Below are 27,629 nucleotides of genomic sequence, written 5' to 3' on the forward strand. Positions count from 1 at the left end.
CCACCCTTTCATCATAACACGTGTCATAATAAACCTCTTTCAACAATTTTTTTTCTTGCAGTTTATTCCAAAGCTCGCAGCTTTGGTACCTCTTGAAGCTCTGGGACAAGCAGATCATTCTGGTCCACATCTGACAATTGTCAAACTTCAGTCAGAGTCTGCAAGTTTTTCTGGGACACTTTCTACATTCTTCTCACTATGGAGGTCTTCTGTCACTGGTCTCTGATCATCATAGCAGTACTCAGAGCCTGCAGAGTGCATGGTAAGTTCTATCCTGGCATGCAGAATCTATATGGTTAATATATCGTGGGAAAGTGATTGCTTTGGTATGTTCCTGTATGTTAAATTTCCAGGCTTGTCAGGTCACAACATGAGGTAGTGAGCATATGGAGCCATATTGAGGTTTAGAACTGTTTAGTGACTTTTTAATACCGTAGCTAATCCGTATTATCCTTTCAGTCTGCAGTTGGTCTTTTCCAGTCTGTAGATTGTAACTTTTTAAGTTTCAGAGCTTATTATTTTTTTTCGGAATCAAGGGAAAACAAAAAAACAAAGAAAAACAAAACTGCAGAATTTGGCTTAGTGTCAAGGAGGAACCTCCCTGGTGGGTAGGGCTGGTTCCACTTAGCAAAGACTGTAGTCACATACCCAAAAGGAGTATTCTAGAGATCTTGTTCCATCATATACCCCACTTTGGAGACATCTTGAAGGTTTATAGTCGTTGGAGAACAACTTTGTTTATTTGTTCTGCTCCTATGTCAGATCACTTGCTCAATTCAAAAAGTTAGGACTAGTGTATGTGGTAATATCTGACCATGGTACCTTGGGTTCACCAGAGGAAATTATTATGAAGACCCATCTCTAATCCATATGTCTCCTCTTCATTTCCTTGAAACTTAAAGGAGTTTGATCCACAAAAACATTTCTCACCTATCCACAGGATGCATGATCAATGGGTATCTCACCACTGGGACCTCCACCGATCATCAGTACACAGGTCCTGTATCCTCTGTTTGAATGCACCTGTGGTTATACACACTCAGTAGCGCTTCATTCAATGTCTATAGAACTGATGGAGATAAAACTTTACTCAGCTATCTCTGTTGATCCCAAAAGGCATTGAATAGGGCAGGCGTACAGGTGCATGACCATGGCTACATTCTAACTTATCTGGAACAGGCATTCTGGACCCTCGTTCTTCTGATTGGTGTATTTCCTTTCCTTTACCCCAGCTGCCTGCCTATCTAGGGCATATGTACCATAGAAGTGGCTCTGGGGCTCCCTACAGGGAAGATCTCGTCCCCACTTTAATGGGTGGTGAGAACCTTTACTGGGACGTGATCAGTGGTGCTGCAAACAAGGATGTGGAAAATGTACTCAGGCAGGCCAGGCATTTGATATGATATACTATGTGCTAGCTTGCTCTGAACAAGAGTGTTCTCATTCACTGACAGAAAACCTTGAAAATAGTGTAAAATATATTAGAAAGTTATAGAACATTTTATTTGGGGAGAGGTTAAGCTTTATTTTTAGGAATCGGAAAACCTCTCTAATTGCTTTTTACGGCTTTCTGATATACTTTATGTTTCAGTTCCTCCCCATTTTCAAGTTGTTAGTTTGCTGTAAGTGAATAGACCCCTTTTCTTTACATTCAGTGGCAGTAAACCTGGATATGGCTAGTTCTGGTCTCAGTTGAGAAGCGGATCCAGTTGTATTCAGTCTAAACAATGCTCTGCGAGCTGAAGAGCCTGGACTCCACACTGAAACATTGTAGCAGAGAGCAGAGAGATCTGCGGAGCTGCTGCTGCTGAATTTAGCTCACAGAGCATTGTCTAGAATTTATATAATTGTATTTATTTCTCAGTTTAGAGTGCATTAGACATGTCCTGGGTTTGCTGCCTCCTAAAGGGGCTGTTCTAAGTATTAAAGTTATCCCCTATCCACAGGATAGAGGAAAACGAACTGATTACTGTGGGTCCAACCCAACCGCTAGACCAGTGGTGGCGAACCTATGGCACGGGTGCCAGAGGCGGCACTCAGAGCCCTCTCTGTGGGCACCCGCACCCTGGAAAAAGTCTATGGTGTACCAATATGCCTTAGACTTTTCCTGCCATTCATCAGTGCAGGGCGCAGTATATATGGCACAGGCAGCGCATTGAATGCTGTCAGGTTATTATAGCTAAATGATAAAGTACATGGAAGATAAAATGTGGGGGGTTCAGTCAGCACAACCCTGTATGCAGGTGCAGATCGCCACGCCTCCAATATATACTACAAAGAAAAAATGTGGGGCGTGGCGATCTCCATGCAGTCATGCACACCTGACCAGTCAATCTGTCCTGGAGGCTGGTTTTAAAGTCAGTATAAAACTGAGTCTGCTTATATGGCACCTACCAGTAGCCATTTGGCTCCAGGAGAAGTATATAGTGGGCTCAGCATGCATGTTGGTACTTGCATCCCTGGATCCGATGAAAGCTGTAATGGCACCGGACGGGGTTAAAAGCAGAGTGTGCTTGGCGTGCATGCTGACCTGCATTCCCTGGACTTTGTGTGGCTGTCATGGCCCATAAACAGGTAGGAACTAGTGTTAGGGACCACTCCATAGAGGCGACCTTGACGTGGTGAGTGGCTTATTACGCTTTGGCCAAAATGTACACCAATGCCTCATCCAGCATAGAGGCAGGGCAGAATGCTGGTTGCAGAGTGCTATTGCATTTGTATTTTGCGTTTGTATATGTATTTCGCCATAGTGATCTGCACCTGCATGCAGGGTTGTGCTGACTGAATCCCCCACATTTTTTCTTTGTAGTTTATATTGGAGGCGTGGCGATCTCCATGCAGTCATGCACACCTGACCAGTCAATCTGTCCTGGAGGCTGGTTTTAAAGTCAGTATAAAACTGAGTCTGCTTATATGGCACCTACCAGTAGCCATTTGGCTCCAGGAGAAGTATATAGTGGGCTCAGCATGCATGTTGGTACTTGCATCCCTGGATCCAATGAAAGCTGTAATGGCACCGGACGGGGTTAAAAGCAGAGTGTGCTTGGCGTGCATGCTGCACCTGCATTCCCTGGATTTTGTGTGGCTGTCATGGCCCATAAACAGGTAGGAACTAGTGTTAGGGACCACTCCATAGAGGCGATCTTGACGTGGTGAGTGGCTTATTACGCTTTGGCCAAAATGTACACCAATGCCTCATCCAGCATAGAGGCAGGGCAGAATGCTGGTTGCAGAGTGCTATTGCATTTGTATTTTGCAGTTGTACATGGAAGATATACTATATTGGACTGTAGTATTCAGGATAAATTGCCGTGTTGGCACTTTGCGACAAATAAGTGGGTTTTGGGTTGCAGTTTGGGCACTCTGTCTGTAAAAGGTTCACCATCCCTGCGCTAGACCCTCCACCGATCACAAGAATGGAGGTCTTATTCTGTTGGAGCAGCAGGCCGAGCATGCACCCTGCCACTCCATTTATTCTATATGGGACTCCTTACCCACTTACTACCCCTCTCCTCCTTACAAAACCATTTCTGGAAAGACCTATAAATGTTATTATTTCTATGTAGTCTTATTCAGGAGCTGTGTACACATATAGGCCACTTTAAAGGGGTTGTTCGCCTTCCTGAGATTTTCTTCAGACCTCCCTCCTTTCCCCAAGCATGGCTGGATCCACGGTAGTGAGCATACTTACCTAATACCCGTAGCTGGGTTGTGGATCCATTGCTCCCCCTCTAGCACCGCAGGTCACTGGTCTACCCACGCCAACATCCTTTTTGACGCCGCAACCAATGACTGTGATACATAGGCATTATGAGAACACCGCACCAGACATTGGCCATGGTGGTCACGTAACCCACAGCAAATAGGGACCAGAGGGGGGTTGATGGAGCTGGAATCCAGCGGCAGGGATTAGATAAGTATGCTCATTGCCCATGTTTCTTGCCAGATTGGGGGGGGGTCTCAAGCTCAGGAAGATGAACAACCTCTTTAAGCTGACTTGGTTGTATATATTATAAACCACAATGCAGATGAGAACAGAGCTTCAAAATGGTGTCCCAGTAGGAGAACCCCTGTCTGCATGGCCTATTAGGGGTACTCTTTATCTGGACTCTATTAGCCAGAGTGAAGAGCTACTGCAGATTGTCTCTCACTACGGACTACATGGCACATCAATGTATTATATAGTTGTCCGTTAATTTGAATAGGGACTGTATAATACCACATTTATTCTGCACTGGCCATCTCTTCCAATAATAGCTGATCGCTGGGGGTTTTTAGGTGCCACAGTGACACACTGAAATTTGTGGTTCCAAATAATGATACACTGATACTCAGGACAATTGGATTTCAGAAGAGTGGTACATGGAAGGTCTAAGCATTTTAGCATTTTCACCATGGGCCCATATCCTCTCTTATGTCATATTCAGCACTTGCAAAACTGTAAATGCAAATCTTCCAGATAAAAATACTACTCAAACTTGACACAACTCCATTGTGTTATGGTTGCTAAGCGGCCCATGACCTTGATTGCCAAGGGGCCCAGACCACACTCAGTCTATCCCTGATTTTTTTTTCCCTTTGTGTTCACTCTATCTGTTAGTGAAGGTTCAGCCCTGGAATGTAATAAACATGGAAAGAAGATTTCCAAAGGGGACCGTAATGGGGTCTGTTCCAACCCTTGTAGACATTGACAGAAGGATATATCTGTGTGATCAAAACACCTGTGTTGTGAGTCAGACATGGAGCAGTGGAAATCTGTAAAACAAAGGACGGATCAAATTTCTGTTATTCCAGAGTAACAAAAAGAACAATTCAGAATACCCATGTGCCATACTGCAGGCAAATCTGGCACTCCTCTATAAATGTTCTCATATTATGACTCACTATTTAATTATTGTGACTTATCATGTGGGTAGCTCATGGTCCTGTGATTTAGTTATTTTTAGGCAGAGTTCATACTATATTTTGGTGAGTAGTATACTATCGTTAGGCCTAATGGACATGGCCAAATCATGGATCTGTATTGTGTGGAACCATGCTCTATAAGCCATATTATACTGTCACCTGTCTCCATTTTTGTATGGAAGCCGGTATAAAATTAACAAAGAATAACGAAAAGGGTCCATACTAATTTTATTATTAACCATTGAGATACTCTGAGTATATTTGTACCGGGGATTAACCATTAACCATCATACTGTGATGTATACACACAGCCGAAGTGTTGATGAATAATTATTATAAAAGTCCGTAAAGAGGATTGACGAATGACAATTGAGTTCCGACCTTTTGGATATGAAATAAAGCACTTTTTGGGACATTCATAGACATCTCAAAATAGCTCACTCTACGGATAAAGTATCCTAATCCAATACCATAACCACTAAAGGATTGAATAGAGGAGGTATTGATCTCTATTGTCAGATCTCCCTCTTTATATTGTTTAATCTCCAACTGGACACGAATCACTTATTCTGATAAAATGCACTACTGATGGGACCACTACATCTATTAGGGGACCAGATACAGGAGGTGGCCACCACTCAGTTTTTATATATTTAGTAATAATCCAATGGTGACATTGTGTGTACATTTTATTCTGTTTTATTTTGGGTAATTTTTTATGAAATAAATTAATTGTTTTTACACCTATATTGATACTGCCCTCTGCCTGGAACTGGTTGTAGAGTGCCGGTTCACATATCCATCCATACTAATTTTACTCCTAAAAATTGAAAGTGGCTCCTGTTTTGTGTAGGGGCCTAATGATTCCTGACTCAGATCAGCTCTAAGATTAAGTTCTCTACCTCAGATGAACATACTAATAGCAAATCCAGTAAGGAAATATGGAGGCAGATTTGATGGCTGCAACATAGCTCTTGTGGATGTAATGTCCACTATCTAGTCTAGATTTTAGCTTTAACTGGCCTAGTAGTATTCTTGGGTAGGGATGAGCAAATTTTGCAAGTTTGGGTACTCGGACCTGAACCCGCACTTTTTCACTGAAGTCCGGGTTCGGTGTTCAGGTGATTTTATAATTTTCCGTTATAACATTATATATCGGAAAACAATAGCATTCTTAAGACAGAATGCAAAACAATATGACCATTCAGGGGTTAAAAAAAAACCTCACCTCATCCACTTGATCCCACGTGGTGACGTAATCACGCATATCTCAGGTCCTTTGGCAGGTCCTGTTCAGTGAAGATAGAAGAAGCTGCTGCAGCGCGATCAAGTGGATGAGGTGAGTTTTTTTTTTAACTCCTATATGGCAATTTTTTTGCAGTCTTTCTTAAGAATGCTATTATTTTACGATATAACCATGTTATAATGGAAAATAATAAAGTGAAGTTCGGGTCCCCACTGACTTCAATGGGGTTCGGGGTCAAGTTCGGGTCCCGAACCCGAACTTTGACCCGAAGTTTGGACAAATCCGGCGAACCCAAACTTCAACGGGTTCGCTTATCCCTGGTCTTGGGTAACTATTATGCAGGTTTTAAGCTGTTCGGGAAATGTTTTTTTACAGTACAAAGCAATAACTTCAGCTCATCAGAGCCAATACATTCTAATACTGTACACAGCTCCTGCTCCGTACAGTATTAGAACAAAGTTTTATGCGAATCGACTTCGGATGTTTCATACGAAGTCGATTGGCTCATCCCTAGTCCACACTCTAGCCGCCAGATACTGGATATAATAATGACTCTTACTTGTGTTTGGCAACCCACAGGGCGTTCTTCCTAACGGCAGGCATGGATCCTCTGCTCCATTGTTTACACTGGTTGCTTTCAGAAACACTGGTCCACAATATCCACAGAGGTATGTGGTAATGGACAACCTTGCACCTAGTCATCTGGCTGTGTCCAGGTGATTTTAGGTTTCTCCCGGTCACTGGTGCTGTGCTGCTTCTATCTCTATCACGGTCGGCGTGGCTATCACATACGTGACACAGAGGGAGGGAACAAGGAAGGCCCTGCCCAAGTGAGAGGGAAGATGGTGACCCCTGACTCACCTGGCGGCTGGCACCTGGCTGCCCTGACGTCCCTAGACGGGTTCCTCACCCGTACGCCGATCACGTGCCTAAAGCCCTGGCTTTCCCTGAGCTGAGCCCTAGGTAGTGAACAGGGCGATGGGAACACTAGTCCGCACCACTAGCTCTAAGGGAAAACACCAAGGGAAGGACAGACAACACAGACTCAACATATAATCCCAGGTGGGTGACAACAGGAGACAACAATAAGCCCAACAGGGATCCGGAGGGTAGCACACAGGAACAACAACCAGGATTAACCACTCCAGTGGGTCAGTATAGCTGTCCAGGCAGGAAGCTCTATAACTGGCAACTAGAGAAGTGTGAGGGGAGAATATAAGGAGGTAGGGAGTGGCAGACACGAAACAGCTGAGGAGGAGAAGCTACGGATCCCTGAGAGAGACAAAAAGGATAGCAAGGCAAACACAGAAAACAATAACTAAGAAACACCATGATCTTTAGCTATAGAGCGCGCAGCCACCCGCTGCGACTTCCTGACCCCGGGTATAACGGATTCAGACGTGGCTCTTGATACCCTCGTGACAGTACCCCCCCTTTCACGAGGGGCCTCCGGACACTCAGGACCAGGTCTCTCCGGATGAGAGGCATGGAAAGTCTGAATTAACCTGTTGGCGTTTACCTCTGACGCTGGAACCCACATTCTTTCCTCGGGACCGTAACCCCTCCAATGCACAAGATACTGAAGAGAGCGGCGGACCCGACGAGAATCAACAATTCTGGCTATTTGAAACTCCAGATTACCATCCACAATAACAGGAGGAGGTGGCAGCGGCGATGGTTCTAGAGGTGGAACATACTTCTTGAGTAACGATTTATGGAAGACGTTATGGATCTTAAAAGTCTGAGGTAGCTCCAGGCGAAAAGCCACAGGGTTAATGACGGTTACTATTTTATAGGGACCAATGAACCTAGGACCCAGTTTCCAAGAAGGAACCTTCAACTTAATATTCCTAGTAGACAACCACACATAGTCATTCACTCCTAGGTCCGGACCTGGCGACCGTTTCTTATCGGCCATGCATTTATATTTACCACTCATCTTTTTCAAGTTAACTTGCAGCTTCTGCCATACCGATGAAAGAGATGAAGAAAACCTTTCCTCTTCGGGAACCCCAGAAGACCCCCCCTCTTTGAAAGTACAAAATTGGGGATGAAAACCGTATGCACCAAGGAATGGTGACTTGCCGGTGGACTCCTGATAATGATTATTTATGGCAAACTCAGCTAACGGTAAGTATGATGACCACAACTCTTGGTTTTCAGACACAAAACACCTTAAATATGTTTCTAGGTTTTGGTTGGTACGCTCAGTCTGTCCATTCGACTGAGGATGGAAAGCTGAGGAAAAGGACAAGTGAACCCCCAAACGGGAACAAAAAGCTTTCCAAAACTTAGAAATAAACTGGGTTCCCCGATCCGAAACCACATCGGAAGGGACCCCGTGAAGCTTCACGATTTCACTGATAAACACCTGAGCAAGAGTTTTAGCATTAGGAAGTGCGGGTAACGCAATAAAGTGTACCATTTTGCTAAACCTGTCTACTACTACCAAGATAACTGTTTTACCCGCCGACAACAGTAAGTCAGTGATGAAATCCATAGACAGATGTGTCCATGGCCTATTGGGAATGAAAAGTGGCAATAAAGACCCTGCTGGACGTGTATGAGAGACTTTCGCGCGTGCACAAGTAGAACAAGTAGACACGAAATCCATTACATCCTGACGCAACCTTGGCCACCAAAAACGACGAGATAAAAGCTCCAAGGTTGCTTTACTACCCGGGTGTCCAGCAAGTGCCGAATTATGATGTTCTTTTAATAATTCAAGACGCAGGTTTAACGGTACAAACAATTTCTCTGAGGGGCAAGAGGCCGGGGCGTCCCCCTGAGCCTCTAACACCTTTCCCTCTAGAACAGAGTGTACAGCAGAGACAACCACTCCTCTTTGTAAAATAGGTAACGGATCACAAACATTACCCCCTCCAGGGAAACTACGAGATAATGCGTCTGCCTTGGTATTTTTTGCCCCAGGACGATAGGTGATTACAAAGTTAAATCTGGTAAAGAATAGCGACCACCTAGCTTGTCTAGGGGTGAGACGTTTAGCCGATTCTAGGTACAGAAGGTTCTTGTGATCCGTAATCACCGTGACGGGGTGGACTGCTCCCTCTAAGAAGTGACGCCACTCTTCAAGCGCCAGTTTAATCGCCAACAGTTCCCTATTTCCAATATCATAATTCTTCTCTGCAGAAGATAATTTTTTGGAAAAGAAAGCGCAAGGACGCCATTTGCCAGGAGACGGACCCTGAGACAATACAGCTCCCACTCCCACCTCTGACGCATCTACCTCGACAATAAAAGGCTGGGAGACATCAGGTTGAATTAGAACAGGTGCCGAGGTAAACCTCTCCTTTAGAGAGGAAAATGCATCTTTAGCGGCGTCAGACCATTTGGAAAAATCCGTCCCCTTCCTAGTCATGTCGGTAAGGGGTTTAACGATCACTGAATAATTTTTAATGAACTTTCTATAGAAATTAGCGAAACCCAAAAACCGTTGTAGGGCTTTAAGGTTCTCAGGAAGATCCCAATCTAAAATTGCTTGGACCTTCCCAGGATCCATGCGGAAACCTGAAGCAGATAATAGATATCCCAGGAACTGTAATTCCTGAACAGCGAAGACACATTTTTCAATTTTCGCATATAATTTATTCGTCCGTAGGACCTGCAGTACTTGCCTGACATGCACCTCATGTGTTTTCAGATCAGCCGAATAAATTAAGATATCATCTAGGTATATGACTACAAACCTGCCGATGAGATGACTAAAAATATCATTAACGAAATGTTGGAAGACAGCAGGGGCATTGGTCAGACCGAAAGGCATAACAAGATTTTCATAATGCCCCTCAGGGGTGTTAAAAGCTGTCTTCCACTCATCCCCTTCCCTGATACGAATCAGATTGTAGGCCCCCCTAAGATCAAGTTTGGAGAACCACTTAGCACCCGCAATCTGATTAAAAAGGTCAGGAATGAGAGGAAGAGGGTATGGGTCACGGATGGTTATCTGGTTTAACTCACGGAAATCTAAGCAAGGACGCAGGCCCCCATCTTTCTTTTTAACAAAGAAAAACCCTGCAGCCACGGGTGAAGAAGAGGGTCTGATGTGTCCCTTAGCCAGACTCTCGGAGATATAATCTTTCATGGCTTGTCTCTCGGGACCCGAAAGATTATACAACCTGGACTTGGGTAATTTTGCCCCGGGAATCAGGTTAACCGGGCAATCATAAGGACGATGAGGTGGTAGCTTCTGACAACTCTTTTCAGAAAAAACGTCCTCAAAGTCCGAAATAAATGTAGGTAGGGAAGCTATGGAGGCGATTAAGCAATTGTTATTTAAGCAATTCTCTCTGCAATGCTCACTCCACTCCAATATCTCCCTGGCCTGCCAATCCACCACTGGATTGTGCGCTACCAACCAGGGAAGACCCAATACCACCGGAGAGGGAAGGCCCTCCAGAACGTAACATGAAAGACACTCATTATGGTGGTCCCCTACCCGAAGGTGTAAATTACGAACAATGTGGGTGAGGTTTCTCTGAGACAGAGGAGCAGAATCTATAGCGAATACGGGAATAGGTCTCTGCAGCGTACAGAGAGACAAACCCATAGTGCGGGCAAAATGGGCATCAATCAAGTTTACCCCTGCTCCACTGTCTAGAAAAACAGAAATAGACTCCGTCTTAACACCAAAAACAATGACCGCTGGTAACACAAATTGAGATGTTCGTATGGAGGAAACGTATACCCCCCGGCTGACATCCTCCGCACAGCCCGGGGTTAGTAGTTTTCCGACGGTCTTTTGTTTTTGAGAAAGGAGGGACAGACATTAATGAAATGACCCTTCCCCCCACAGAAAAAACAAGCCCCCCCCCTACGGCGAACCTCGGGAGGACGGACCTGACGAGAAGTTCCGCCTAGCTGCATAGGCTCATCTAAGTCAGTACAGACTGACTGTTGCTTGGGAGAGGTAACCAATTGCTCCGGAATTTTCGATCTCTCCCTAAGACGTCTATCTATTCTGATAGAGAGGGACATAACAGCATCAAGGGAAAGGGGGGTCTCATACAGCGCCAGTGCATCCTTAACCCTTTCAGATAACCCAGAGCAGAACTGACTCCTGAGAGCCGGGTCGTTTCACTGAGTATCCGTAGCCCACCTACGGAACTCTGAGCAATATTCCTCTGCTGACCGATCTCCCTGTAGGAGTCTCCGTAACTTTGACTCAGCCAGGGCGACTCGGTCAGGGTCATCATATATGAGACCCAAAGCCCCAAAAAATCCCTCCACTGACCGAAGAGCCTGAGAACCAGGGGGTAACGAGAACGCCCAGGATTGCGGATCCCCCTGAAGCAGGGAAATGACAATCCCAACCCGCTGTTCTTCATGACCTGCCAGGACTTGTTAATGGAATTCATAGCAGAGCTGAATGGTAGCACAGCATTTATGGAGTAAGGGCGCAACTTAAAATATAATTTGCAGGCCTCACGGAACGTTGCAAAAAATCTGTCGGGAAGAGCAACCTTGGGTTCAGTGACAACCTGGTTACCCATAGCAACCGATGGGGGTGCGGTCTGCTGCATTTGCTGCTGTTGTTGGAGAACAGACGCCTTCAATCCTGCCACCTCCAAAGACAGGCTTTGAAGCTGTTCTGCCAAGGCATCAATAGGATCCATATTGGATTCTAAGTAGAGAAAAAAAAAACAACAAATAAAAAATTATATAATTTTTTTTTTTTTTTCTCAAAAAGTAAGGGCCAGTTATAATATCACGGTCGGCGTGGCTATCACATACGTGACACAGAGGGAGGGAACGAGGAAGGCCCTGCCCAAGTGAGAGGGAAGATGGTGACCCCTGACTCACCTTGCGGCTGGCACCTGGCTGCCCTGACGTCCCTAGACGGGTTCCTCACCCGTACGCCGATCACGTGCCTAAAGCCCTGGCTTTCCCTGAGCTGAGCCCTAGGTAGTGAACAGGGCGATGGGAACACTAGTCCGCACCACTAGCTCTAAGGGAAAACACCAAGGGAAGGACAGACAACACAACAACCAGGATTAACCACTCCAGTGGGTCAGTATAGATGTCCAGGCAGGAAGCTCTATAACTGGCAACTAGAGAAGTGTGAGGGGAGAATATAAGGAGGTAGGGAGTGGCAGACACGAAACAGCTGAGGAGGAGAAGCTACGGATCCCTGAGAGAGACAAAAAGGATAGCAAGGCAAACACAGAAAACAATAACTAAGAAACACCATGATCTTTAGCTATAGAGCGCGCAGCCACCCGCTGCGACTTCCTGACCCCGGGTATAATGGAGTCAGACGTGGCTCTTGATACCCTCGTGACAATCTCCACTAGAAATTCTCTATATCCACAGTTTACTCTGGTCTGTGCTAGGTAACTGTAAGGATGTTATCCCTACTCCCTCAGCTTGACCAGGGCCAAGGAGCTAAGATAGCAGCTGCAGTGAACAGGAACGGGTTCACTGACGCCACTTTAATGCAGTGGCTGGGTCAGATGGATAATATATCCTGAATTTGTTCGTGGCGCCAATTGCAGCGTGCGCAGGGGACTCTTCCAGGGCCCTTCCAAGGTGTTATAACGCACGTCCCAGATTAGGAATGCCAGAGTGGTATAATGGCCTATAATGTTTCTGTAGGTAGTGATAATTGTGTTGCGGTGTCTCCTACCTGGGTACAGCTGGACTACTGGCTCCTGGCTCACTTGCAATAAATTTGAGTGTAGTGATAGTAGGAGCAATAGAGGAACTCTGCAGAATGTCCAGACCTTCAGATGAAGTTCAAACGTTGCTTTACTTGACATAACTTTCATCCAAGCAGTATACAGCTTTGGTCTCTTGGTCCCAGCAGGTTTTGGCAGTTATTGGCAGGAATGTGTACTTCTGCTTTAAATGTGGAGCTTGCAGGATAAAACGTCTCCTTATTAGCTCTGAAATTGAGGAAGGATTAGCTTATGCACGTATCTGGTGCCTTCTGCTGTATGGGGATAGACTAGCTGAGGAGGAATTGGCTTCTCCTAGGACTCAGGACTCATCTCACAAATGGATTATTAGGGGATGCGTTATTCCTGGAACTCTGGAGTTTGTCTGTAGTTTCTGCTTTCTTAATCCAGCTGAGCTTAAGGTGCTCAAGCTGGGTATATGGCCAAGTCTCAGCCGAGACTAGGTACTTGCTGTCTTCCCTATGCAGGGGAACTCCTCACACACGCACCGGGGGTGGGCTACACTACTCTCTAACTTCCTTCTCCACCCATGCTGCAGGATGTGGGACCAGCCCACCTCTCCACACGGCTCAGATACACTAAACTGTGACTATACTTGCCAATGTGTTGCTGCCACCTACTGGTAACCAGGCAAATTACATGAACAATTACGTTTAACATGGTTTTGTATGCACATTTGTGAAGACATGAGCAAAATAATATCTGATGACAGTATAAAGGCTCTAGTAGTGGAGTACAGGCGTGTAGTAACACAACTCTGGGGTGTTACACAGCTACATATTGGACTTTGCTTCTCCTGCATCTCACACATCACTACCTCTCTCCTTACTCCTCAGCTAACTTCCTTCCTTCTACACAGAACTGAACACACCCTAAGGTACATATATATATATATATATATATATATATATGTGGTGCCAGCACCACCTAGGGGTGAATGGATGTAATGCAACTACCAGCCTGTTGTAGGGAATTTGCAGCTGAATACATAGAAAATACAATGGCATACAATGACATACATGAGATTTAAGGCCCCCATTTCCAACACGGAGTGGGACACTGCACACTTGTCTCTCAAGTACGTTCTTAAGGCAGTATAAAGTTTGTCTCTCTGGAAACTCTCTAACAGGAGCAGGAGCTCAGCAGTCCTCTCCTCTATAAGGTTACACAGGAACTCCCCCTCCTGGCAGGAAGCAGGACCGGCTCACACCTACCAAGAGGGAAGGAACAGGGTAGTTAGCTCTGTTCCTGCCAACCAATGCCATCCATATGGTCCCTGCTGGAATACACAGCCAATACAATGAAAAATACATAACATTATAATACACAATAAAACATTAATTGCAGTTACCCCCATGTCTGCACCTGGTCACTAAAAGGCCTACAAATACACTTGTGTAGTGTGTTATTGCTGTGCAACCGTTCTACTGAACCTAAAACCTGAAAACCAGTAGGTGTAGGAACTATACGATAACATTTGCTAAATCTGATATGGCTACGAGGCCATATTGTATGAATCCATGAGGAAAAAAATGCACCATAGGGCCTAACAAGATTCTACTAGTTCACTAGTTTGTCCTGAGGGCCCATCTAGTGCATTGTTATAATAACATAAATGCTGTGCTACCATTCAGCTCTGCTATGAATTCCATTAACAAGTCCTGGCAATGCTTAGGCACTGGCAGAGATACCTGGTATAACAGTGTATTTGGGTGTGTACATCAGTCACTATATTATAGAGTCAATTTTTTTTTTTATGTTTGAGAAAACTTTCAGGGTCTAAGACCCTGAAAGTTTTCTCAAACATAAAAAAAAAAATTGGAAGGGTTTTTGTAAATGTGGTCCAATATTATCCGCATATGACCTCTGCAGCGTCAACTTTAAAGGAGATGCCCAGCTTTTTTTTACCGTTTTTAAATTTTAACCCCAGTCCCAGTGGAAAAAAAATGATCCTAAGATACTCCTTAGAGCTCCATTCTGCCTCTCCGACTTCCTTCACCGGTCTTACAGTCTCCAAGGTCACATGCACTGCTGCAGCCAAAAACTGGCCTCAGAGGTGAATCTCCACCTTTAATAATCATGTTGTTTTTAGGTTCAAAATTCTGTTCTGATAAATTTCTTAATATATCTGGATAGTAGTTGGAATTTTATTTTTCTTACACAGAGCTCCAAATCCTCTCCACAGACAGTAGAGTAATAAGTTCTGGCTGCCCGGAGCTGCCACTAGGGGCAACATAGGAGCTTACTGTATTATTATTTCGTTTTATGTGTATACAGTATGCATTCAGCTCCAGAGCTCCCTCTGGTGGTGACTGCAGCCATTCTGCAGGTTTTTAATTTGCCAGTTCAGGAGTTTTGAGCTCCGTATCATACACATGAATAAAGATGTGCTAATTCCTTAATATATCATCTTAAAAAAGAAGCTAATCAAGGGTGGACATTCTTTTAAAATATGGTCAAGTATGGTCAAAATCTGGGTGACTCATACTGTGTTTAGGTTTGGCTTGGGATTTTGTAAATCTCTTTGGAATATCACTTGTGATAATGTCATGTCTATCATTACCTTATATGTTTAGTAAAATTTGTTTGTTTTTTTACTTCTGACAGCTCTGCTTCCAGTCCCCATAATCAGCTTGGAGGACAAGATAAAAATCAATGATGAGACAAAGGTCACCTGCATGCTGCCATCCAGTGAGTGCCAATGTCTGGAGGTGGAACTAAGGATCATCACTGAGGAAAAACTCAAAAACTGTGTCTCTCACAAGGGAAATTTCCCTAATGTCACCTGTACACTGGAAGTCACCAAAGACATGAATGAGGTGGAGCTATCCTGCGAGGCTCACTTCTGGACCAAGAGCAAATCCCAAAAGCTGAATATTCAGAGTATGTATAAAGCCATAGGTGAAGTATAAGCAGTGTGGTCTAATAATGGAGAAATTCAACACACTGGTCTACATATAGATCTACTGCAGTTGGGTAGGTGGGTTAAAGGAGTTGTTTAGCCTAGGACCTGACAACCCCAATGGTCAGAACCTGTGCCCAATAAAAAAAAAAAACTCATCTGTCCTCAGTGCTGCTGTTCCTGACCACTGCTCTGGCTCTAGCAGCTACCAATCCCCACCGGACTGGAAGTGGCTTGGCCCCATGACCACTGCAACAATCACTGGCCTCAGTGGTCGCTTGCTAGAAGGGCACATCACTGCCAGAGGTGACCATAGGCAGCTGGGAACAAGGTAACGGAGTGGGAACAGTGAGACTGTGGACAGGAGAGGTTTTTTTTTCTAGGCACAGGTTCCAACCATTGGGATTGTTAGCTCATAGGCTGGACAACCTTTTACAAACTATGACTAAGTCAGTGACCTTCATAACTTATTCTGCTTGCCATCCTTCCACTAAAATGGAGACCCCAGATCAAGGAATTTACATTACTAGTTCAAGAGGTGCATTTGGGTTTTCATGTGGGAGTTCAGCAACCCCATGGGTGCAGCCATGTAAGGCTACTTTAACACTTGGGGCAGAGGATTCCGGCAGGCAGTTCCGTCGCCGGAACTGCCTGCCCGATCCGGCAATCCGGACGCAAACAGATGGCATTTGTCAGCAAGCTGTGGTAGTTTCTCCGGCCAAATACCGTAAGAGGGACTGAATACTGGATACTTCCAGCCCACTTGGCTGTTTCCGTAAGCCTTAGTACCATCCTGGCATGGAAACAGCATTATGGGCCAAGCCCTTTGAGTTCCTAGAACTGCTAATTGTGGTGCTACCTCAAAGAATACAAGGTACCTATGGACTTCACTAGAACATATATAAGTAATTAAGGGGTTGACTGCTTTTGGAAATCCCTTTGAGTTAGGGCATTACGCATTTTGCAGAACGGAACATCCGGCCTATAATAGAACTGTCCTATCCTTGTTTATAAAATGGACAATAATAGGACACGTTCTATTTTTCTGAACCGCCATGCGGACATACGGAAAGGCAATGCACAGGGAGTAATCTCCGTTTTTTAAGCGGACCCATTGAAGTTAATGGATCCGCATACAGTCCGTAAAAAAATTGCACTGAAACAGAAAAAAATATGTTCGTAGGCATAAGCCCTTAGAAGGATGAATCTTCGTTAAAGGGTTTTCCAGCACTTAGATATTGATGGTCTATCCTCAGGCCATCAATATCAGATCGGTGGTGGTCATACCCCAGGCAGTCCCACGATCAGCTGTTTTGGGTACTTGCCGGCACCACAGCCTTCTGTTCAATGTAGTTTTTATGGCTGGCGCACTGCAGCCCAACTTCCACTCACTAATGGGAGCTGAGCTGCAGTATCCCGACATGGCCACTACACAGTGGACTAAACCTTGTGCTTCAGGTTTCAATGACTGTATCGTTTCTGGTGCCGGGGGCTGCCTAAAACAATCAAGTATAAGCCATCAATATCTCAGTACCGGAGAACCCCTTTACTCTGATTACAGGATGTCCTTTTTCTGGGAACCAAAGAGATTAAATGTAATCCACAGACTAGCCCAGCTGCAAGTGAAGTGTGTAGTTTCCGTGCAGTGCCCCCACAGGAGAAATGAGGCATTACATTGTCCCATTCAAATCAATGGACTTTTTCACAAAGAATATGGACATGCTCGGCTGTAGCAGAGTGATTTATCGATTTTCTAAACCAGATGATATCTTTAATAGGGCTTCTCAATCACCATATTTAATTTATAATATTGCCTTTTTCTTATGTGGTGGAGGAACCTTTGGGCACCAAGACTTGGGTGTGGCTGCTACTTCTACACCCCCTATAGCTACACCCGTGCATACGCATCCTTATGAGTAGCTTTATAGTACAACATGACTTAACCTCCTCCAAACCACTGTGAATTCTGTTATTCTTCACTACAGTCGGAGCTTGGAGCTCCCTACGATGCCAGGCACTGGCCTATGTGTGGGGGAATCTTGGCAGGGAACGGAGTGACTCATGCAGGACATGTCTGCAGACCAGTTTCTCATATTTACTGCAGCATTTTTTTTCTCTCTTGGAGCTTTAGTTTATTTTAGGATTTCTTTAGTTCACATCCAGTGTCGAGAGGCTTGTTGTATCCGAAAAAGGCCAAGATTCACTCTGTATTCAACCGAAGATTCTGCTGAAGTGGTTGGAATAAGGCCAGTAGACATCACTGTCATGAGGAGGGAGGCACTATGCTGTGCTAGCTGTACCAGGAGCCATGAGGATGGAGCCTAAAAACTAACTGCAATAACAGTCATTACCGGCATAACTTAAAACTCTTGGGCCCCACTGTAAAATCAGGGCCCCCACCTACTATGTACCCTTTATAATAATGGTGCCTTATATGAAACAGGTGGTCATTGGGGACCCTCAGGCATCAGGGCCTAGGTGTGGCTGCAGTCCCACAGGACCAGTGAGGCACCATTATTTTGCAGATGCGGGCTATGTCTGGAGTGAGAGTGGACATATGACTATCTCCACAGACAGCTTGGGCCATTCTTGGCCGTATATGGACACGCAAGTAGTATCTTGTTACCTGTTTGCCATGCGATCATACATGTCATCATGCATATGTGACTGCTTGTAGGAGGTTGTCACTCTGACTATCCATTTGTGAATTCCTATGTTGGTTCATCGCCGGGATATATATGTGGTTATATCACCACACTGGCGAATGATTGTCTCTTGAACATACTCCAAAAGGCCCCCTAATGTGGTCCCTGCATTTGATTTTCTCAAGCTATTAAGTGAATGAACATAATGCGACTAGTATATTATCTGGTCTAACGGTGTCATCATGATTGAGGACCTTGCCATTAGATTGGTTACCTCTTTTTGATGCCTAACTAAAGCATTGTACTTTGATATACGTCCCCTGATGAACCCGACTATCAATCAGGGTGAAACGCGTTGGGACTCCGGCATCTGATTGCATACTAGATGTAGTGCTTCTGGTGCCGAATGTGTATATACATCTTAATTTATATACTGACATGTACAAATGTTAACGGCGTATCTTGGTGTGTTGACGTCACACAGTGTATCCGGTGTGTGGGGTTTACACAGTGTTATTGTCCATTTATGATGCATATTCATAGATAGCCATATCTCTGGCTGTTTATATATTCCTTATGACATATTTATTATTGGCAGCATTTCCACCCACGCCACTGAGCATCCAAGGGGGTGGCTGGATTGTTGCTTTTTGAATGATTATCTATACTTTGTTTTTGTTTTGTGTACCCAGAGCAGGCCCCAAGTAGGGATCCACTAGGGTCACAGGGCCTTACCAGGGTCACCAGGAGGTTCCAGAATACGGGATCGTCCTTATCAGGGCGGCCATTCCGTTCTTAGGCAGGGCTATTTAGCCTAGGGCCAGGAATAGGGACAGGCTAGACTTCATCTCTATCCTCTTAGTCCAACCTGACCCGCACTTCTGAACCATTATAAGTATCATCTTCCATGTCATCAAGGATATATTTTCTGTTTTGTTCTTCTTCTATGTATGTCTGTGGGAGTTTTGTTATTTTATGTTAAAATTAGATTAAAGGCTACGTTTTAAACAGGTCGTTCCCTGTGATTACATATGCAATCCCCTTCAGCCATACTTTTCAGTTGAAAGTTCCGGGAGAGAAGACAAGTCGATGTGCAAAATATTTTTGGGCATTGGGCACTTTTAACAGGCCTAATCCCCTTTCAAATGTTCTCACTGACCTGCTGGATGAGGTGTGGTTGGGAGGCATGTCAAAAAGGCACTAAAAGGGGTCTCTTCTCTAGGAGCTTCATCTACTAGCTAAAGGAGACTGGCTCCAAAGACCATCTATTGCTCTGGAGGACCTAGCACATCTTGGCAATACAGGGATAGTCCATTGATATCATTGTGAACTGTGTAATACTTAATTTCTCCTGTGGTGGCACTGTAGGGGGAAAAAAAACCCACTTGCTACCAGTGAACATTGATGTGGATGGTGAATGTCAATGCTGAACCAGTGGAGCACTGAAGAGTTGTCCTAGTAATAAGGACATCTAGGGGATGGGACTTAGCTTCAGACTTTTAAGGAGCAGCAATTAACTCTATGAGTGTGTTCACAAGGTGGATTTTCCAAGTACATTATGGTTCCTAATCCACATGTACACCGCTTTCCATTGTTTTGTATTGAAATTCCCACTGCTGTCCATATGGCGGCAATTTTTTTCCATGAAGATTTCAAAATGGAAAACGCATGAAGGCCATGGAAGGTGTCTGGATTAGCCTTACTGACTTGGATTAATCCAAGGCTGTATCTGTGGCATAAATCCAGGGGTCAGCCTTGGACTCCTGCCGCAGCTTCTTTGCCAAATACACATTGTATTTTTCCAATTTGTACTTTTCACAGCATGTACATACACTATGGTTTTTCCAGAGGAAGGGTAGGTTCCAATGTGGTGTAAAGACTACAAAATTTCAACCGGGACTATGCCAAAACCATAAGGGACCTTTCTTGGCGTGGTATGCAGACAGACTCTGCATAAAGCCACAGCAGCTGTCCGCTTGCAAGTGGGTCCGCAGCACCTGAAGTGAGCAACCGCAACATAATCTGGGGAACAGAAAGAACACTTACCTTGTGACCTCCTTTTCATCTTCTTAGCTGCAGATCTGTCAGTTCCAAGGCTTTGCTTATGACTTCCACTGCGTCTCAGGCTGCCTGATGCATGCTGTGCATTTAGTAGCCCAAGATATTTTAGTGCCCTGGAGCAAGGGTACTTTGGAGCCTAGATGTTTGTGGACATTTTCCCCTATTGCTACTATGCAAAGTCATCAATTCACTACTTTAGGGCACTTGTAAGGGTTAACTTGCACTGTGATTTAGGCCTTTGTTTACACTTATACTGTTTCATATTGTTGAACTGCATTTTATGTGTTTATTGTAATATGTCCTGTTGATTTGCGCTGTTATTACACTGATAAGCTAGTATTTTCCCATTGATGTCATAAGGGACGATGAAAAACTGAGTTTTGGGGGGAAAAACATACACAGTGAACGTTTGTCTGGTTTAGCTCTATCAGACTGTTGTTTACATCTGGAAACTGCTTAGTCATTCCCATTAACTTGTATTGAGGCACAGTACAAGTCTATGGCAGCCATGAACTGCAACATGTTTCTATTAGGCTGTGCTTCCCCAGCATCACTATTCCCACTCGAAGGTTCTGGATCAGCTGTGTAAAAGTAGAGCAGCTAAGTGTCTGCAGATTGGGACCAGTGTTTAATAGAAGAGACTCTGCCAGACTGCACAAGTGACCGGAAGAAGACACCGAGACAAGGATACCCTGCCCGACGAATGAGCCACAGATCCTAGGCCATCAGCCCTTTGGCCAGAGTATCAGCCTTCTGAGAGAGAGAAGGACAGCTATCTCAGGCCTTTCATCAGAACCTGCCAAGGAGGAGACTGGAGAAGTTAGCTCAGTGCGTTGCCTTTATTGTTATGCACTTGAGTTCCTCCAGTTAAAAAGTAAAATGGTTTACTGCAAAGTGCAAACCCTGACTCACTAGACTTATTTCCCATGGGGGTGCACCACCCTTACCATCACCTCCAGAGAGCAGCAACACGTGGTGACACCTCAACAGTGTCCAGGGGATGCAGCGTAGTGTTGGAGTCACCTCAAACCTGGCCCTTGAATTGGCTAGCACTGGTCGCATAAACTTTGCTGTCCAATCCAATAGCAGGGCTGGACATGCAGAAAGTGTCTTGGGCCACCAATGCACAGCATACATCAGGTAGTCTGAGAAGCAATGCAGCCATTTTGGATGACAGACAAGATGCCTGAGAATTAGCGGATTTGCACCTAAAAAGATGAAAAGTAGGGGACCAGATAAGTGTTTGTTCCTCAGTTGATGTGAATTTTTTTCTTGAACCGGAGGGTCACTTTAACAGCCTTTTGTACGGCGTATGATAGTCTGAAAATGCTACCGGACCAAGATAGTTACTCCTCCCTCCGGAATATTGACCGGTGGTGCAGATTTTGAAAACCACAGCATGTCAATTCTTTTTGCAGATTTTCAGTTGATCAGGGGTAAATCTGTGACAAAATCAGCAAGTAACACATGTGGATTTGGTGCAAAAATGCAGCAAAAACTGCACAAAAATCTGCATAAACTACACTGAGGTGCAGGACCTGAAGAGGACTTATAGAAGTCTTCACAATTCCTGAATGGTCCTTTTTTGAGATATCAGTTGGAGATTTTAGAATCCATTTGCCTGTAAATCTGCTAGTCTGACTTTATGAAGCTTTTAGTATATTTTAAGGCAATACTGACAGTAAGATATATTATGTATAGCTTGATTGTCCTGGACCTTGTGGCAAAAACTAGACCGGAGCTCTCCAAAACTAAGCAGTTAGAAGAGTCAATGCACCATCCTCATGTAATGGTGCTTTCATATGTGGTTGGTTGGGCTATAGGTCAGAGATGAAGATGGACACAGTGCCATTGCTACCCCTGCAACCCCTGTGGTTATGCCACTAGGTCCATAAAATCACCATTGCACACAACGTTTAATATTCTTTTCTCTCTCTTCCAGATGAACCAGAGTTTACAGACTGCCCCGATAAACTGCTTTGGCTAGAGGGACAGGAAAACAGCTTCCACTGTAAGGCCAATGGATACCCTCCTCCGAAAGTGTCCTGTGTGAAAGACAGCAAGGTGTACATGGAGGGCGAGAAGTTCATAACACTCAAAAACATGTCTGGTGACTATAACTGCAGAGCAGCCAACTTTGATGTGGTGTCAAAGACAGTAACGGTGTCTGTGCAATGTAAGTATCTGTGTGGAGGAAATGGGTGAAGGTCGGCATCTAGATCCATCACCAAATAATGTGCCCAGAACCCTCAGACTTTCTTTCCAGTCACTCAATCTTATTATGTGGCCTTCGAGCCTGACAAGGTACCCCACTTGAGGAGGGTGCGGTGATGGAGGCGGAAACAGCACAGTTCAATTGAACAGGACTTTACTCCAGCTGCAGTGTCAAGTATAAATAGTTAAACAATGGTACTTGGAAGTTGCCATCACAACTAGGTACACAGCTTGGCAGCTGTCGTAACAACTAGGCACACAGCTTAGTGGTTGTAACTAGGCACACAGCTTGGTGGTTGTGGTTATGACTACACACACAGCTAGGTGGTTGTGGTTACAACTAGGCACACAGCCTGGTGGTTGTGGTTATGACTAGGCACACAGCTTGGTGGTTGTGGTTATGACTACGCACACAGCTTGGTGGTTGTGGTTATGACTACGCACACAGCTGTGTGGTTGTGGTTACAACTAGGCACACAGCCTGGTGGTTGTGGTTACAACTAGGCACACAGCTTAGTGGTTGTGGTTATGACTACGCACACAGCTTAGTGGTTGTGGTTATGACTATGCACACAGCTTGGTGGTTGTGGTTATGACTACGCACACAGCTTGGTGGTTGTGGTTACGACTAGGCACACAGCTTGGTGGTTGTGGTTACGACTCGACACACAGCTTGGTGGTTGTGGTTACGACTAGGCACACAGTTTGGTGGTTGTGGTTACAACTAGGCACACAGCTTGGTGGTTGTGGTTACAACTGAACACACAGATTAGCCATTAGAGGCACAACTGGGAACACAGGCTGACTGCTACAGTCACAACTGGACACACAGCTTGGCAGTTACAGTCACATCTGGACACCAGCTTGGAGGTTACAGTCACAACTGGACACACAACCTGAAATTACAGTCTCTGCTAACTACACAAGCAATGATATCAGTTTACACAGGCTACAAGTGTACTTAGTACGGTCTCAGCCACTGGTCAAACTTTCAGATGGGGGCCATACAGAAACACACTTAAAGTGGTTTGGTACAATCTGTAACATCCACAGGGCCTTCTTCACTACTCTCAGGGGCTGCCCCTCACAGACTCAAGAACACAACAGTCCAATTTGGTGTCAAGGCTCTGGAAGTGGATTCCCATGGTCTCTGCCTCTTCAGCAAGGAAGGCTAGCAGAGCCCAACTTCTCCATGCACCTCTGCCCTGGCGGCTGAGGGAGTCCAAAAGGCTTCTTGCCACATAATAAGATACTAGTACTATAAATGCCATGTAGATGGTTGAGGGCCAGTTGGAAATTTTGTACTGGATGCCTTTTTTTATTGAACTCTTAAACCCTGCGGGCCTTGACGTTTTTTGTTTTTTATGCACAGTATTTCTTCCTATGGGAAACTATCCCATTCTGGTCTCTTCTTACAAACACAGCCATCTTGTTTTCCCCATATTCATGAGGAATACACCGTTATAAGGACCCTCCCCCATTGTTAGCCTCAATTATTACACTGTCTTATGTATTTCTTACCTGCAGATGAACCTGTAATATCCATCATCAGAGTTCAACCATCAGCCTCAGTAGCCGAAGGGGAAAATGTGACTCTGATTTGTGAAGCAGATGCAGTACCCCCTCCATCCTACAGCTGGCACACCCCTTCAGCCCCGGTTCTTTATGATCACGACAACCGGACAATACAAATTAAGGACGCGAAGAGAGCACATGATGGATTTTACACCTGCATTGCACAAAACAAACATGGAATCCAAACCCTAAGTCAGAAAATCACTGTAAATGAACCAGAGATCGGTAAGTTTTTACACAAGAGATGTCCCACCATGTCAAATACAATGCATTCAAAAAGTCTTCAGCCCCTTTCACTTCTTTTCACATTTTGTTATGTTGCTGACTTTCTGCAATCAATACCTCATAATCACAAAGTGAAAACAGAATTTTGGATATTTTTGCTAATTTATTAAAAACTAAAATTTCCCATGGACATAAGTATTCACACCCTTTGCTTTGACACTTGAAATTTAGCTTTGGAGCCTCCCATTTCTTTTGATCATCTTTAAGAGGCTTTTACACCTTGATATGAGTCATCTGTGGTAAATTCAATTGACTGGACATGATTTGGGAAGACACAAAGACACAGCCCTGTCTATATAAAGTCTCTCAGCTGACAATGCAGATCAGAACAAAAACCAAGCTATGAGGAAGAAAGAACTACCTGTAGAGCCCAGAGACAGGGTTGTGTGGAGGCACAGATCTGGAGGGTACAAAAAGATTTCTGCTGCACTGAAAGTTCCCAAGAGCACAGTGGCCTCCATAACTCTTAGATGGGAGAAGGTTGGAGCAACCAGGACTCTTCCTAGAGCTGGCTGCCTCACCAAACGTATTAATCAGGGGAGAAAAGTCTTTATCAGGGAGGTGACCAAGAGCTCAATTGTCACTTTAGCTGTTCTTCAAAGGTGTCGTGTGCAGATTGGAAAAACTTCCAGAAGGTCAACCACCAGTGCAACACTCCACCAATCTGGGCTTTATGGCAATGTGGCCAGAAAGAAGCCTCTCCTCAGTAAAAGACACATGAAAGCCAAGTGAAGTTTGCAAAAAAGCACCTAGCGTACTCTCAAACTGTGAAAAACAAGATTCTTTAGTATGATGAAACAAAAACTGAACTTTTCGGCCTCAGTACGAAGCATCATGTCTGTAGGAAACCAGTCACAGCTCATCACTTGCCAATATCTTCCCTACAGTGAAGCATGGTGGTGGCAGCATCATGCTGTGGGGGTGTATTTCAGTGGCTGAGAGAGGTAGACTGGTCATGGTTGAGGGAAAGCTGAATTGAGCAAAATAGAGGAGAGATATTCTCAATTAAAACCTGATCCAGAGAGTCACAAACCAGCCGGTGTGAACCCACTGTGCCACGTGTCCTACCTCCTCTAAGGGCGTTGTCTAAGTGAACCCCTGGATCTTCACAGTACCCCTGATGGTGGGGATAGACTTTCCCAAGGTGAACACCAGGTCCCTACCTCTTGAAGAAGGATAGGCACATGAGGCAGCTGGTCGTGGCGGACCAGGAGGTACCTGAGAAAGGTACCAGAGGTGCAGGACCAAAGGATGAGGCAGAGGCGTAGTCAGACAGGCAAAAGGTCAGGGCCCAGGTCAGGCAATCCGGATCGGCAACAGGAGAGTCAAGGCAAGCAGGTAGGGATATAACAGGTAGCAGAGTCCAGGAATACAGATACGAGTCAGGAACACAAGCTGAAACCAGGAACCTTAGCAGGACACAAGGACCTTGACACTGAGGCATCTGGGAAGGGAGCTGAGCCACTTATATATGCGCAGGAGGTCTAGGATAGGTCAGCAAGGTCACATGACCTAACCCATAAAGCCCAGTGACACCCTTAAGGAAGTGCTGCAGGAAACAAACAGCAAGCATGCTGTGGCCAGGGCTGAGAGCAAACTGTGGAGCGGATCCCAGAACAACAGCACCCACACAGACAGTGCCCAGGACTGCAGCGGTGAATGGGAAGCACTGGCAGCAGATCACCACTGAACACGGCGCCCGGGACTGCGGCGGTAATCAGGGGAACAGCGGCGCACAGCAGCTGCTGTGACACAGAGTTCTCTGGACCTCAGACTTGGCTGAAGGTTCGCCTTCCAACAAGACAATGACCCTAAGCACACAGCCAAGACAACACAGGAGCAGCTTAGGGACAACTCTGTGAATGTCTTTGAGTGGCCCAACATGAGCCCTGACTTGAACCCAGTCTCTGGAGAGCACTGGAAATGGCTGTCCACAAACGGTCCCCATCCATCCTGGCAGATCTTGAGAGGATCTGTAGAGAAGAATGACAGAAAATTCCCAAATCCAAGTGCAAACCTTGTGGCATCATCCCCAAGAAGACTGGAGGCTGTAATCACTGCCAAAGGGACTTCAACTAAGTCCTAAGTAAAGGGTCTTAATACTTATGTCAATGCAATATTGCAGTTTTAGCTTTTGAGTAAATTAGCAAAAATTTCCAACATCCTTTCTTCACTTTGTTATCATCTTAGCACAAGGCCGCAACATAACAAAATGTGAAAAAAGTGAAATTATTTGAAGACTTTCCGAATGTATTATATGCCCTAAAACAGAGGGGGCCCAGCAACAGTGAGGACAATGTCTATTCATTATCCAGATCAAGGTTTCTGTGTTCTGTAAAAACATAATACACAGAATGCAGTAGTTGGGGTGCCTAGACTATTTGCTGTGCAGCAGACTGCCTCTACTTGCTACACAGACTTGTTTCATTTTAGATTTCCAGAACTATGGTAACAGGAAGCATGACGAGGTAGCACAAGAAATGATGTAGCTGCAAAATTGAAAATATGCAAGAAAAGGCGGGGGAGGCAGGGGGGTAAGATAGATCTTACATATATACCATGTGTGGACTGAAACAGAGTCCTGGGGGAGGTGCGGCACTGTAACAGTATTAGGAATGTATACAGTATAGTCCTAACATCACGCAAAATCTAAAATTGTCTTCATATTTCAGTTCCAGAAACTGACCTCGGTAAATTATCTAGCCCTGGTGGCGCTGAAAAGATGGGACCTCCGCACTTCGGATTCTTAGCGGTGTTATATTCAAGTTTCTATTATTTGTTTTAATCTCTTGTGTTACTGGTTGATGTACAAAGCAATGTGCACTGTTACATGTTCTACATAGAAAATGGAATTAAACTTTCCTTTAAAATATTCTGTCTGCGATGCATCACACACACACAAGATTTACAGTAACTCCAGGTTAAATTGCACATTTATAGACCGTTGCATGAGATTAATTTTATGAAACAGTGCCACCCATGTATATAGGCTGTGTCTGAAATTGCAATGCAGACCAATTCTAGTAATGGGGGGAGCTGCAATACCAGACACAGCCTATAGCCTAGAGTGGCGCTGTTTCTGGGGGAGAAAAGACCCTTAA

At 44.9% G+C, this 27,629-nt stretch overlaps 1 protein-coding gene across 1 annotated transcript; it reads left to right on the plus strand.

Moving 5' to 3' along the window:
• Positions 1–27,401, plus strand: LOC120986389 (intercellular adhesion molecule 5-like). The gene is made up of 5 exons (XM_040414928.1): positions 1–262; positions 15,454–15,729; positions 22,397–22,630; positions 24,196–24,468; positions 27,201–27,401. The coding sequence occupies exons 1-5, from the start codon at positions 199–201 to the stop codon at positions 27,311–27,313; spliced, it is 960 nt and encodes a 319-aa protein (XP_040270862.1). The 5' UTR covers positions 1–198; the 3' UTR covers positions 27,314–27,401.
• Positions 27,402–27,629: the final 228 nt, after the last annotated feature.

The sequence above is a fragment of the Bufo bufo genome, chromosome 1 (assembly GCF_905171765.1).
Source record: "Bufo bufo chromosome 1, aBufBuf1.1, whole genome shotgun sequence".
Classification (NCBI taxonomy): domain Eukaryota; kingdom Metazoa; phylum Chordata; class Amphibia; order Anura; family Bufonidae; genus Bufo; species Bufo bufo.

Coding starts and splice junctions, on each gene's coding strand:
- LOC120986389 (XM_040414928.1), top strand. CDS start 199: ATGGAGGTCTTCTGTCACTGGTCTCTGATCATCATAGCAGTACTCAGA. Junction 263..15,453: donor CAGAGCCTGCAGAGTGCATG/GTAAGTTCTATC, acceptor TACTTCTGACAG/CTCTGCTTCCAGTCCCCATA. Junction 24,469..27,200: donor TGTAAATGAACCAGAGATCG/GTAAGTTTTTAC, acceptor TTCATATTTCAG/TTCCAGAAACTGACCTCGGT.